General features: G+C 35.4%; 1 protein-coding gene across 3 annotated transcripts in view; it reads left to right on the plus strand.

Annotated features, from left to right (window-relative positions):
- Positions 1–14,905, plus strand: part of CPEB4 (cytoplasmic polyadenylation element binding protein 4) — a 62,706-nt gene that overhangs the window by 34,095 nt on the left and 13,706 nt on the right. For 2 of the 3 annotated variants that reach the window (XM_058546214.1, XM_058546224.1), the window contains exons 3-4: positions 1,482–1,532; positions 12,364–12,537. In XM_058546214.1, coding sequence (XP_058402197.1) covers positions 1,482–1,532; positions 12,364–12,537 — 225 coding nt within the window. The remainder of the gene's footprint in view (positions 1–1,481; positions 1,533–12,363; positions 12,538–14,905) is intronic. The other variant, XM_058546220.1, reaches the window with a different exon arrangement.

Here is a 14,905-nt window from a genome sequence, read left to right on the forward strand (position 1 = left end):
TGTTAGACTCCAAGTTGTGGATATGGATTAATTAAAGCTATAAGCTATAGAGAACAATTTTCTCTTTACACAGCATGAGTTCATTTCTTTGAAGACTATTTCAAAAAAGCAGAATTTTGAGAAATTGAAGAATAGTTGAGGCCTAAGGTTCCTTTCTAAAGAGTTCTAAATATATGGCTGCTGGATTGATAGGACCCCGTATTAGCTCTGGTTCCCATAGTGTTCTGTGGAGCTAGGTGGAGTCTTCTTGGCATCTTGGAAGGCTTGTGCAAGCCTCAGGGCATTGGAGAACCTCTGCTTACCCACTTTTTCATAGCCTTGGAGAGTCTGCTATGATTCTGTGGGATCGTAGGTTAGACTGCTGTTTCCTAATGGAATGTTTATCATTCTGAGTCAATTTTAAATTCTCACACTACTCCTGATTTATAGAGTGCTGGACTCTGGTAGATAATTAACAATTAAGTTCCCCTATCCATCCCATTGTTGAGGGTCCTTCATTGTTCTTATGAAGGTGGGTGTAGATGGGCATGTGGAATATGGAGACTTAAAAATGTTGCCGTGATGATTTTTATAACTTAAAGCATAGAACTAGGTACATTGTATGCACTCAGAAGTAGATACATGGTATGTGGTCTCTATACCTTAACTTACCTGGAGACATTCTTCCAAAACAGAAACTAATTCCTTGTAAATGGAGAAATCTCAGTGCTATTCCCCCCTTTATTTGTGGCTGCCAATTTGGAAGATGGCACATCCTCCAAAAATTTTAGTACCTTCACAAATTTTTTTTTGGTGGGTATCTTGAGTGCCTATTTTAGGTTCAAAACTAGATTTTGAACCACTTCAAAATTTGAAGAGGAAACTAACCCAGCATTTATTGAGTGCCTGCTGTGCTCTGGGCATTGTGCTGTGTGCTTTGATATTTTCTGTCATGTGAAACACAATGATATGTTTTTCTTTACCTTCTGTCCTTTTCTCCCAGAATGTGAATTTAAACCCATTAGTGTGTCTGTGCACGTGGGCATAAGCCTGGCACTTTAGTTATAAATCATATAGAAAAATACTGCTGCTAATTACATATGTTTAAAAAACAACAAAAAAACTACACACCTGAAAAACATTTTTCACATTTGTGGGGCAAAAAAATGTGAAGATTGTTATTGTGAGTTAGTATGAGAACATAATGTTATAAAGAAAATTACTTTGTATGGGGATTTGGAAATTAGAATGATCAAGTAGTTAAATATGAGGAATATTTTATTTTCCCACTTTCAAACTTTCCCTTTTTGAATGTTTGTGAACATGCTAGTTGATATGTCCTCTGACTCATTGTGTTCATTAAAACAGCAAAGTTTTATCCCATAATATATCTTTTTATAAATACCTTACCTATTAAAGCGATTGATTCAGCTTTGTTATTGAATACGTTTAAACCATCTATGAAAAAAATAAATTTAGTAACGGCCTTCTTTTACCTTCAGGTCGTCTAAACTATTCATATCCAGGATCCGATAGCTCTCTGCTTATTAATGGTAAGTGATCGTTGATTTACCCTAGTGAAGTTCACAAAACTGAGACACGTTAGTGCTAGGTGAGAAAATACAGGAGCTGTGCTTCAACAAGTGGGGAAATGACATTAGTTTGTTCTGTAATGGTAATTACAAGTTGCTTTTAATATGTCAGCTATTTTATGAATAATTATTTTTCCTCCAAATTGTGGCAGGAACTTTTTTAAACTTTGAGAGCCAACTGAGTCTGTCTTGAAATTGGTGACAGTGAGAAAAATGAGAATCCCATAATGATAAGGATGGCTTTAATCTAACATTAGCTTCTGTGGAGTGACCTTTGAAATGTCAACATAAAAACCATTTCCATGTAGTTCGAAAAATGTTCCAGGAAAAGGGGAGAATAATCAGAGATCTAAAACCAGAAAGACAGCCTAAGACCACAGGGCCTGACATTGCAAAAGGCAAGGTCGTTCACTGTTTGCTGTCTGATGAGAATAAGAAAAATGAAGTTTTATTGGCCTTTAGAGTGCCTTTGGTAAATTTTCCTTGCCTGTTCTAAACATTACCGTTGTGCCGTTGAGTTCTCTTTTTATGAGCATATGCTGAAGCAAACTAAAGTTCACAGGGAAGGAGGGGACATCTACTCACAGAAGGAATTAAAGAATCAAAAAGTGTCCGTTTTATACTACTGTAGTTTAAAATAACGGGGTGGAATACAGAGGTCTTGTTTACTTTTTTTCTATTCATTTACTATTGAATATGGATTTCAGATTTCTGTGTTCATGATGCCAAAACTCATTTTAAGTCCCACCACTTCTAAGAAGTGTTCTTGGCTAAATAGCTATATTCTCATCATTCCAAAAACCAAGCAAAACCAAAAAACCTTCTATTCTTTGTCTATGGTATATTGTGAATGGGGAATTAAAAATTATTTTTATGATGATTTCTTTTTGATTAGTGTTTGAAATCTTTGTTTCTCTAGAATATAGGATTGTTGAGCCAGGGAAAGTTAGAAGGAAATTTGATTTATGAGAGTTGCTGAGTGCATTAGATCCTCTAGAGACTATACAGTTTATAAAAACCTCACTTGTTCGTCAGACTTTGTTCTCTTCATGCTACAGCTGCCAGAAATAATGCCAAAATATAATATTTCAGCGTAAATGTGTATAGACTGCAAACCGAACCCAGTGGTGACAGTGGCATCAGGATAAGGGGGAATAATATAAGGGTTGCCATTGTAGCATGGTTTTAGCTTTTCCTGTGGAACGAGTTCTAGTCAGGTCTGTGTGCTGGAAATTGCAGTGAACCAAGATTTGAGATACTGCTGTGGGGTCTTAGGCAAAGTGATCAACTCTTCTTTGTCTCAGTTTCCTCATGAAGTCGCTAAATTAGTTCAGTTGCCCCTGGGGTCCATCTTTCTTGAGGTGAGAAAAATAAATACTCTTTAGTAGGTTTTCCTTAAATTAACTTAAATTTTTGTATAGTCTATTATTATGAAATTGTCTATTCTTTTTTCCCCGTTAGTATCCTTTTTTTAATGAAAAGATTATTTTTTAATGATCTTTGCTTGGCAAAGAAAAAATAAACTCCTCCCCCCCCATTATTTTTTTTTGCTGGGAAAGATTCACCCTAAGCTAACATCCATTGCCAATCTTCCTCTTTTTGCTTGAGGAAGATTCGCCCTGAGCTAACATCTGTGCCAGTCTTCCTCCATTTTTTATATGTGCGTTGCTGCCACAGCATGGCCATCAACGAGTGCAAGTTTGTGCCCAGGAATGGAACCCTGGCTGCTGAAGTGGAGGGCACCCAACTTAACTACCGGGCCCTGGGGCTGGCCCTCCCCCACCAAATTTTTATGTTTTGAAATTTTACTGATCCATAGATTCTAGAAGGGGACTAGATGGTTTTTACTGTTGCATACATGGAAATTTTGTATTTTATAAAAGTACTAGCTGAGGTTAATATTGTCTCAAACTGAAAGACAGGAAGATAAAGAAAGAACAAGAGATGTCAAAGGGGGGAAACTTACTGGCTTCTCAAGCAAGATCCAGAGTGTGGGGTTATGGCTGCCATGCTCTCAGATCTAGTATTCAGCTTTGCAGAATTGCAGAACTAGATTTTGGCCAATTTGATCAACTGTTCGTTCTTAATAACCAACCAACTAGGACCAGATGCCAAATTATACATTTATAACGAGGAGTAAAACTTCTAGGTAGACCAGATACTGGAGTTGACTGATAGAACCATTCTCTCTCCAATAGCAAAGTCCAGATTATAGAAGATTGCTTAAAAATCATGAAATTAAAGCAAGGTAGGGGTGGAGGAATGTTGAGACAATTCCTTAGTCACCGTGATTTAGGCGTAGGCATTAGCATTCTCTTCAGTCAAATTTATGAAACATCTTCTGTGGTGGATTGCTTCTGTAGAGAAATTGATCTCATTCATATACTGGTCCTTAGTAGCTTTGTTCTCACTTTAGCTCAGGTTTTGGGGGTACCCGTAATACAAATCTAGGATAATGCATTCATTGTGCTTAATGAAGATAAACACAAAAATCACAAATACTACCCATCTCATAGGGTAGTGGTGAAGGTTAAATGCGTGTAAATCATTTAGCATGGCACCTGGCACCTAGTCAAATTAAAATAATTAGAATGTCGTTTTTTTTGGTTAGGAATAATAGTGCTAAAGATTTATGACAGAAAAAAACACAAAACAAGGGATTAAGATGAGTTTGTAAAAATTGTCTATAGCGTTGAACATGCTTTCTTTGTCTATTAAGATAGATAACCTAAGCCGTACTATATTCACTTTTAAATGCAGTCCCTTCGCATCTTATATGCAGCCTTTTCTTAAAACTGAAAACAAAAGCCTAATACATTGTGTTGCTTTATATTCATTATTCAATTTTAAGACTTTTAGGGACTATAAGGAGCTCCTTTCCTGTCCATCATGTCTAGTCTATTGAGGCTTTTATATAGCTCCTCTACTTGGTTTCAGCTGTAACTTGCAGAGCTTTTTCTTCCAAGCCTCTAAAAAGCCATTTCTTGTTTTGTTTTGTTTGGATAAAAATATGAAAGGGCTGTTTACTCTCTTTCTCGTATGAATACTTGAATTTCGACTGATTTTTATTGTATAACTTGTTTTGAAATTTTAAGGCAATCTCAAAGCTTTTTTGAAAGAAGTGGGGTTTAAATCCTAGATAAATAAGAATGAAAAAGATTCAGAGTAGTCTACCAGCTTCAGCAGTTTATATTGGAAAATATTGGAATTTGCATGTACAAAGATAAAAAGGACTTACTCATCCAGTGGATCAAATTACTTTTCTTTCCCCTTGGCCATGCTCAATCAGTAGTTTTCACACTATATAGTGACCTTCATGGAACACTCATGACTTTTAAAAGACATTGCCAAATAATAATTTGATAGCTGTGCTAAGAATGTAGTGCACATTTTAGGGAATTATTCAATTTATTGCTGTGTTGTTAGTTGTGGAGATTTTTTTGAGGGGCATTCTTGGGGGGAAATCCTTGGATTTTAAATGTATAAAAACCCCAAACCTTCTAGCTACTTTTTGGATACTGTATTAGTTTGCTGGGGCTGCCATAACAAGTACCACAGACTGGGCAGCTTAAACAGAAATTTATTTCCAGTCCTGGAGGCTGGAAGTCTGAGATGAAGATGTCAGCAGTATTGACTTCTTCTGAGGCCTCTCTCTTCAGCTTGTAGAGGGCTGTCTTCTCTTTATGTCTTCACATGGGTTTCCCTCTGTGCATGCCTGTATCCTAATCTCTTCTTATAAGGACATCAGTCATATGGATTAGGACTCATCCCAGTGACCTCATTTAACCTTAATCACCTCTTTAAAGACCCTATTTCCAAATACAGTCACATTCTGAGGTTCTGGAGGTTAGGACTTCAGCACATAAATTTTGAGGAGGGGCCACAAGTCATCCCATAACAGATACTTTTTCCTGGTGAATCTTATGTAATAGGAATATAGTTAGAATATCCATGTTATCGTTATGAAAAACAAGCCTGAAACTTACTCAGTTTCTCAGCAAAGTCAGAGAAGCGTGCTAAGCATAGTCGAGACTTACCTCCAGTTCCTCTGGTGTGTCTTGATTTAGCTCTGAGATAGACATCAGATTAAAAGATTAATTTTTCTTTTACCCAGCTTAAAGCTTTATTTTGCCCAAGAAAACTAACATGCAACCACCACCACCTGTATGTAAAAGTGCTTTTGCATGGTACTGTTTTCCCCAGCTTCATTCCACTGCTTTAGCCCTTAGGATTAGCTGCTTCAAAAATGAACCTTGTGGCAGGGAAAGTTATAGATCAACTACAAAATATATTAGATTTCAACAAATGCATGTATATATTTCGTTTCCTCTGCGGCTGTCTTTCACTTAGCAGCGTCAAGTGAAATATTTGCTTGTCCCAGAAGAGGAGATTAGTCAGATATCTTTTAAAGGTTAGCACAGGACAGCATCTCTTAATTATAATTCTTTGAAATGAAAGGAGGAAGATTGTTTGCTGAAGGGGAATAGGGCAGAAACCTATAAAAAGGGAGGGTTTAATTTACTCAGAAGAAATGTAGATTGTAGTCACTTATTGAAAATGTATATAATATGGTTCTAGTTGATACAGTAAGCAGCATGAGGAAAGATCCCTTTGTGAAAAAGATAATGTGAAAACATATTGTAAATTCTAAAATGCTCTACAATTGTTAACCTTAGAACAGTAATGAAAAGCTGACAGTAATTGTTGAAGACCAACCTAACCATATGAGTTTACTTTTTAGGAAGGGAGAAAATTATTGTTTACTGAGCATCTGACTGCCTGACCATCATATATACATATGATATCTTTTGCTATTCTCTCATCAGCTCTCCGTTTTTATAAATAAGAATCTGAGGGTTTAGGATATACAGAAACTAGAGATACATTCTCTGCCCTCCTTTAAGATAGCTTTTTACAAATAACAGTCTCATATCTTTATTATATCTTATCAACATTCTTTTAATATTGCTGTACCAACAAGTTAATATCAACACAAGCCAATGGACATAGAAAATTCTAACTATTAAGCATATATCTAAAATAATTTTGTGACAATGAGTCCATGAAATAAGGGGTTGATTTACAAAATTGCTGTACCAACAAGTTAATATCAACACGAGCCAATGTGACATAGAAAATTCTAACTATTAAGCATATATCTAAAATAATTTTGTGACAATGAGTCCATGAAATTAGGGGTTGATTTACCAAATCATTTAAAATGAGTCTTTGCATCTTTGTTGAATTGTATGCCTTGGTCTTTGTGATGATTATCTCTTTTTTGGTTCAACCGTGTTTATTCTTTTGTTAACAGATTAACTCCTTTTAGCTTCCAGCTTTTGATTTGTATCTTAACTAATTTACTAATTTGACTAATTCCCCACATACATTTTTTTTTTCAGTCCTACTGGAAAAATCAGTTATTTGATAACATCTTTTAACCTGAGCCCTCTTCCCTTGTTTTTCCAAATAGCACTGCTATCTGTTTTCTCAATATGGGGGCAATGAGAGGTAGATGGAGAGCTGGAGGTAGGCCAGAGTAGCCTGAATAGGATCAATCTTTCATTGCCTACTAAAACCTGGTAATATTTTATCCCTCATGGCCTAAAGTCCTATTCTTTACAGAATCAATTAGATGCCCTCATGTAGGAAGGATACTTTTTTTTTTAAATATATCATTTGTTTATTTTTAGTGTAAGTACCAAGAATAAAACCAAAAAGGGACCATTAATGAATGTAGTAATATAGTGTACACAATAATAATTAATTTAAATAGTACAGAAAGGGGTAAAATAAGACGTGAAATCCTTCTTTCTTTCCCCATCCCAGTTCCTCTCCCCAGAGGTTCTTGTGGTTTCTAGAAAAAAGATATATGCATATTCCCACATATCTATTTATATTTTCTTTATTTTTAAATTTACACAATAAGAAACATACAATAGACAGGCACCTTGTGCAAACTACATCTTAGTTTTAGTATCCGCTGGTGAACATGTGCCCCATTTTGTAAATGGCTGCATACTAGGTATTTCTTCTTATGAATGTATCACTATTGTGGCTACTTTGTTTCTTTTTTGACTATAACAAATGTTACAACAAATGAGAAAAAAATACTGTTTGAGATAAATAATATTTTCATTTTTATAATGAAATATATATGTAATGTTGAAAAAAATGTGATAAGTCTTTCTGTACTTTCTTTGCACATCTAGCATCCCAGACTAGGGGAATATTTACTAGGGGGAATTTAATGATGAATATAGGGCGTTTGTAAGCAATACTGTAAAGATATTTTGGAAATAAATTATTTATCAATAGATCTAATAACAACATGCATCCAGTAGTTACAAAAATTTATAGCCATAATGTTTCCAGCCCATTTAGAACATTCTTGAATCATATTAGTACTGAACATTAAATTATTGAGTACTTTATAAATCAAAACTAAGAAATAAAAATAAAAGTAGAATAGTATTCATTTTAACTCTGGTCACTAAAAGATTTTTATTCAATAATAACATGCATTTTTTAAATCTTTTAAAAGTGTACTCTTCTGTAATTAAAGAAATATTCTGAGCAGAGTTTATTTCAGCTGACTTAGCTAGAAGTTTTCCAAAATATAAATTTCTTTAAACATATTGAAAGTGATTTTGTTTTTACTTGCCACTTCCTGGGATGTTTCAGAAACATCATATAATATGCAACACTTAATAATCATGAGATCAGAAATCTGTCTGACATTTTCCTCAGGAAAGTGGTGAGGATCTGTGTTACAAGTATTTCATCATAATATATTTGCACTAAGTATAATTTGAAATAGGTGAGAAAAATTACTTAGTATGTCTTTCATACATAGGATGAAGTGGCAGCATTTACCATTGTGTTATTATTTGGGTTCTGGTTACATAGGTGTGTTAACATTATGGAAAATTCATTGAACTGTACACTTAGGATTTGTGTACTTTGCTGTATATATGTCATATGTCAAAATCCACATTTAAAATAATGTATAGTATTACCGGCATTATAGTAAGTGGAAATCAAAAATTTAAACATTTCCATTTTCTGTGCTCCAGAATGTCATTGTTTTTATTTTTTCGGTACTAATTTGTTTTAATTTCCCTATTTGATTGGGCAGTTTTTATAGTTATAAGCATTGTACACCTATAATGTATTTTTCCTTAATGTGAGAAAATGTTTCTAAAAATTTTTCAGAATTTAATCTCAGACTTTAACCATGAATTCTTTTTTATTAACCAGCTTAATTTTTTGGCACAAAAATCAAAGTTTGAAAGTACACATTTGAAGACTTTGAGAGTATTTGATTTTTGCTTTTGATCTATAGCTTTTACTGTTCCTGAAACTATATTTATTTTTGAAATAATGGAAGCTATGAGAGTTATGTTAATTTTATAGCTTTTAAAAGCCTACTCTTTTCAAGTATCTGTTTTCTCAGAAGTCCAAGCAGCATCAAACAACTTTTTAATATTGACAGAACCAAGATTTTCAAATCATTTGTTTCCCCAGACTCCCTTGTCTTTGAAGCAGTTGTATGAATAGAATGTTTTAAACAAGCATCTGCTTTTGTGATATCTTTGTCTTTCTAACCTTTGTCAGGTTGACAGAAAATACCCTTCCCTTTCCCAAACTTAAGACCTATTAAAGCGGAAACTTAATGGCTGAAGGAGATTTTATGTTGTTTTAATCCATTTTTGCTCAAGTACTTTGGTAGAACCCAATGTTATCTAGTAATGCTAGAAATGTATTTTGGTATCAGACATAATTTCATTTTGGGAAATACGCACATGGTACTTCTAAGTTATATTTATAACTCAGTTATAACCGAGTTGTGCTTATTTAGCATTTATCTATTGGGCTAAGAATTAAAACCCTGACCAGTTAGTGTAATGACTTCTTAAAGATGCTACACCTTCTAATTTGAAAACTGACCCCAGTTTCCTATTTAAACCTGATCTCCAGCCAAGACCCCACTTGTTCCATATGCTTCTGTTCTAGGCACCTTTCCCTGAACACTACAGCATCCGTATTTGCAGCATTCCCAGGCTGCAATGCCTTTTCTCTGTTCTTCCTTTAAGGTCCATCTCAAATGCTACCCCTCCCTCTCTCTGACTCTTTAATCAGAACCCGTTGCTGCTCCTCCTCTGTTCCTGTTGCACCTGACACATAACTGTTATAGCATTAGGCATGCTGCATTATCGTTATTTGCTTCTATAGCCGTGTAGTCAGGGCCATGTGCTATTTATCCATAGTGCCTAACAAGATAAGGCATTCAGGAAATGTTTGTTGAATAGAATTCAGGTATTTGGGCAATCTCGGCTTCTAAGTGCCAATTTATTTCAGGGAAGATTTTTCTCAAAAGTTTCCTGATTTAAAGTTTATACTGCTATTTCCTGAGTATTCAGGAAAATACATATAATTATATAAGTGTATTGTATACTTTTCTTCTCTTCTTGGCTGCAACCTATTTGGTGATAAAATGCCAAACCTTTTACTTTTCAACCTTTGGGACATAGTAGAAGATTGGATTAGAGACAAGAAACCTTTGGCTAAAAGAAGTTTTATAAATTGCCTAAAGATTTCATTTGTTATAATATTCTTTATTAGGGATTAATTGAGAGTATAAAATTGCTGTTTATCCTGTAGTGGTGAAAAAGCCATGAATTAAATATTGTAGTATTTACTGAATTGCTAGTTAGCAGGGAATTCTGAGAGAAAATAAGATTAATATGGTGGTAGTTGGTTTAGATCATGTTACATAACATATTCCCTTAGTTTCATACTAGTTTGGACCCAGGGTGACAGTTACAGCAAAAAGCTTCCCTTAAAACAACTAATACAGCTTACAGTATCCTTGAAGAACTTAGAAAAAAGAAAGAATGCATTAAATTGACCTCTCACCCTCCAAATTATTTGTTTTTGAGACAAAATTATATATAGCCAATTTTTTTCAATTTCAAAAGCTGATAGATAAAATCACAGTTGATTCTTTTGACAATGTTTGAAAGGTTGTTTTTTTTCTCATTTGACATGCAGCAAGGACTTATGGGCGCAGGAGAGGTAACATTATTGTTTCTAACTTTTGAATGTTATCAGTTTTATTTGGAGAGGACCCAAGCTTGCTCAGTTTCTAACCCTTGTGGGGAAGGGGACAGGGGGAATGATCCCTACATACTTTATGTGTGATAGTTAACAATATAGACACTCTAATTTGAAGGAGTCAGAATGGTAGGATTTAGATTTCAATTAAAATAATTTCCCTATATTATATTTTAAACTCATTTATATCTGAAGATTTGTTTCCTTTTTTTTCCCTTCCGAAAAGTATTTCTTAGGAGAAAAAAATTAAGAATCTGTAAAAAGGAAAATATAATCTGACTAGTCTCAAAATACCTGATTATAGTATATTGGAGGTTCAATTATACTTGAATACCTTATGTCTACATTTTTTAACTAAGTCAGCATAATATATTTGGTTTAAAGTGAGATTAGTAAATAAATGACTAATTCTATAAATTTCAAACATTGGGGGGAAAAGCTCTAGAAATTTTAGAGAATTTTTAAGAATCATTTCCTAGAGGTGCCTGAATAAACCTTATCTTTGCCACCTGTAATAGTTTTGCCTTTTTACAAGAAAGTTAGTTAAATAACTCAGCTTTAAAATGTAAGTGATTTTTGAAGATCATTCAGGAAATAACCTCCAATTTTATAGTTATTTTTTATCTTCATTATATAACTCTTTTGAGCTGTGGTTTTATAGGATAAATTTATAACAAATATACTGTTATTATTTGTGTTTAGTAATGAAAGTTAAAAGGAAGACAAGCGTGGCAACAAAAGGACATTGGAATGTTTCAATAAAGGAAGAACACTAAAGATACGTTTCTGCAGGATCCATTAACAAATTCCTTATGTAGTACCTAGAAGTAAATTGGCAGCCTGAAAAGTGACAAAACAGTACTTGAGAGATTCTGCAGTTACTTGTGGCTCCGTGTTTTGCTTATGATTTAAAACTTTGTATTTTGCTGTCAGTTAAATATGGGAAGAATGTTAACTGCATTGGCATCTCTGGTCTTTTCTGCTAATCGATATGATATGAATTTCAAACAGCAAGCTTAATGACTTGTTTTTTGAATTAGATAGCACGTGTAGCAGCTGATAATTACTCAACTAAAAGAAAATATATCTTTAACATGCCTAAAAATCTTAAATTCTATAAGACTAGACAATGAATTTGGATAACAGCATTAAGTGGGTTTTGATTATATCCCGTTAGTTAAGGTAAACTAAGCTGAGTGCTCACTTTAAAAATCGACTTGTTCATTTTAAGGATGTTCTTAGAGGTAATTGTGCAGGCTATATCATTTGATGTTTTAAAGAAATTTAAGTGATCTAGCATCTGATAGTCAATTTAATACTTAGTGTGCATGTCTAGGTTGCCAGGGGCCGTGGGGCCTTGCCACGGCAGTGTGCTGCCACCTGCCTTCAAGAGCATGCTCTCTCCTGCTGTGCTTCCATTGCAGCTCACTGATGTTTCCGGATCCCAGTGGGATAGTTGAGCAGCCCTCTCTTTAACCATGTACTTTCTCCTGACTTAATTGGACCTTTAAGTTGATGGGAATTCAAGAGCGTATCTAAGTGATCCTATTTGTTATTCAGTGAGAAAAAGAAAAGCAGCAGTTTTATTGAATCTGCTGTTTTCCTTGTTTTTGTGCAAGATAACCAGTGGCAAAGAACATTTTCTGTTAGCTTTTTTTCCTGCTGTCTATTCCAGGTCAGTCTTCACTGTTTCCAATGGAAGATGGATTCTTGGATGATGGCCGTGGGGATCAACCTCTTCATAGTGGCCTGGGTTCGCCTCACTGCTTCACTCACCAGAATGGAGAAAGAGTGGAACGATATTCTCGCAAGGTGTTTGTGGGCGGATTACCTCCTGACATCGATGAAGGTATATTTAGAAAGAACCGTTTATAGCGCTGTGCCCAGGCTGTGGCACATAGTAGGTAACTCAGAGATAGTGGTTGCTGTTATTGTAATAACAATCTTATCTGCTCCAGGTGTTTAGTTTTGATTGTGTTGTTCTCTTGTCATATCTTCCTATCCTAGCATATAAGATTAGTTCACAGAAGGAAGAGGAGCAGGACTTTGGGAACTTGCTGAAGCAAGTGATTGGACAAAATGAAAAAGGGTAAACGTCACTGGGAAAACATCTCAAGGATTCTGTCATGGGCAAAGATTAATGCTAACTACATTTCTGTCTGTGTGTGTTGCCTTGGCCAAATTCAATTATGTATCTTCCTATTTCTTTTCTACCTTTTATGAGTGCTCCATAAATGTAATAGTTTAAAAACTTGAAATCTTAGATTAAGCATGAATTTTTGCAAAGTATAGCCTAGAGTTGTAGGGAATCTTAAGAGTTATATAATTTTGTGAGTGTTTTTTCACTTCTCAAATATTTACATGCTTTCTAAATGCCATGCCTTGTTCTTAGGTTTGTTTACAGTAGTAAACAAGATAGGAAGTCCCTACTCTCATAGAGTTTACCTTCTGGGGGGGAAGGCAGATTCAAAAACATGTAAACATGCAAGAAAATATTAGAGAATAAGTGTTGAAAAGAAAACAGAGTGATGTGATAGGGCGATGCAGGGAGTCTTCTTAGATTAGATAGTTAAGGAAATCCTCTTTGAAAAAATGATGTTTGAACTGAGACCTGAATAAGGAGCCAGCCACACAAAGATTTAGAGGACTAGTTGTCCAGTAATATTTTATTCATCTGTGGGTCTAAGTGACCCTAATAAAAATCAACATAGCAGACCATATAGTAACCACATAATCCTGGGTTGCTTTCTCCCCTAATCTCTTTTGTCTTGGTTTCCTGAGTGGAAATGGAAATTAATTAATGCTATGGAGAATAGAAGAGTTTTCTCTAAAAATCTATAACGTCTAATAATAAAGTTTAATAACTTCCCATTTAGACTGAGATTAAACTTGTTGAGCCACTACATTCCCTTAAGATGATCAGTCTTTTGGAAGGTTGAGACAAAAATGGTTTCAAAAAGCCAAAGATTGAAATAAACACAGAGGTTTTTTTGTCTATGATAAAATGTCTTGAAGAAAGCCATGCTGAAATTTCAGGCTAGACTGAATAAGTCTCCTCCTGTTCTCAGAGGGCATCATAGCTTGTGTTTGCAGTGTTCATCCTGGGCTGCCCATCTGGTTACAGTGTTGTCCACTTTTTTCTTTAGCTAGAATCCTCATTTTCCTTAGTATTGTGGATTCTAGTTTTTTTGACCCTTTAAGGTTAAATCTTTAGGATTCCTGAGCCTCCAATGGTCTTTGATGAGTAAATTATATGCTTACATACAAAAAGAGAAGACTGGATTTTATCTGACCTCGCCTGGGATAAACTCCTTTTCTGGCCTAGATATTCTGTATCTTTTTTTGTGTGTGTGTGAGGAAGATCAGCCCTGAGCTAACATCCGTGCCAATCCTCCTCTTTTTGCTGAGGAAGACCGGCTCTGAGCTAACATGTATTGCCAATGCTCCTCCGTTTTTTTTTTTTTCTCCCCCAAAGCCCCAGTAGATAGTTGCATGTCATAGTTGCACATCCTTCTAATTGCTGTTTGTGGGATGCGGCCTCAGCATGGCCAGAGAAGCGATGCGTCAGTGCATACCTGGGATCCGAACCCGGGCCGCCAGTAGCGGAGTGCGCGCACTTAACCGCTAAGCCACGGGGCCGGCCTGTCTGTATCTTTTTGGAAAATTACTGATCAATCTTTAATATACAGTTCCTAAAATTCTTAGAGGCAAAGGTAAGTTTGACCAGTTTGGCAAAGGAGGTGGTTTAAACTGAGCAAAATTAATGGGAATTGTGTTAGTCATCTTGCTTTACCCTCAAGACCAACTATGGTGGTAATTCAGTAGCAATTTAGGTAGGCAGGCCTTTCTACTATAATGTGAAATATGTATTCCTGAAGAACATTGTGTTCTGCAGAATTGTGCACTAGAAATTACAGAGTTTATGGGGAAAATAGAATTAGAGGCAGATCATTTAGAACCTAATGAACTTTGTACTGGAAGCACTAACAAAAAGAGAATTAGTACCTTGGAGGTAACTTGGACAGTTCAGGCAAGTAGTTCAGCACGGTTAGAGGCTGCCTCAAGGAATACTGAAAATGCACAAAACCAACAGAGCAGAAATGGTGGCCTGCAAGCTTGGAGGCAACGCAGATGGAAGTGGACCTCTGAGCACCTGAGCAAACTCTCAGGAGATAAGAGCCCAGCAAGGGTGGGAGTACACGTCTTTGGCAATAGAG

Source organism: Diceros bicornis, chromosome 1 (genome assembly GCF_020826845.1).
Source record: "Diceros bicornis minor isolate mBicDic1 chromosome 1, mDicBic1.mat.cur, whole genome shotgun sequence".
Classification (NCBI taxonomy): Eukaryota; Metazoa; Chordata; class Mammalia; order Perissodactyla; family Rhinocerotidae; genus Diceros; species Diceros bicornis.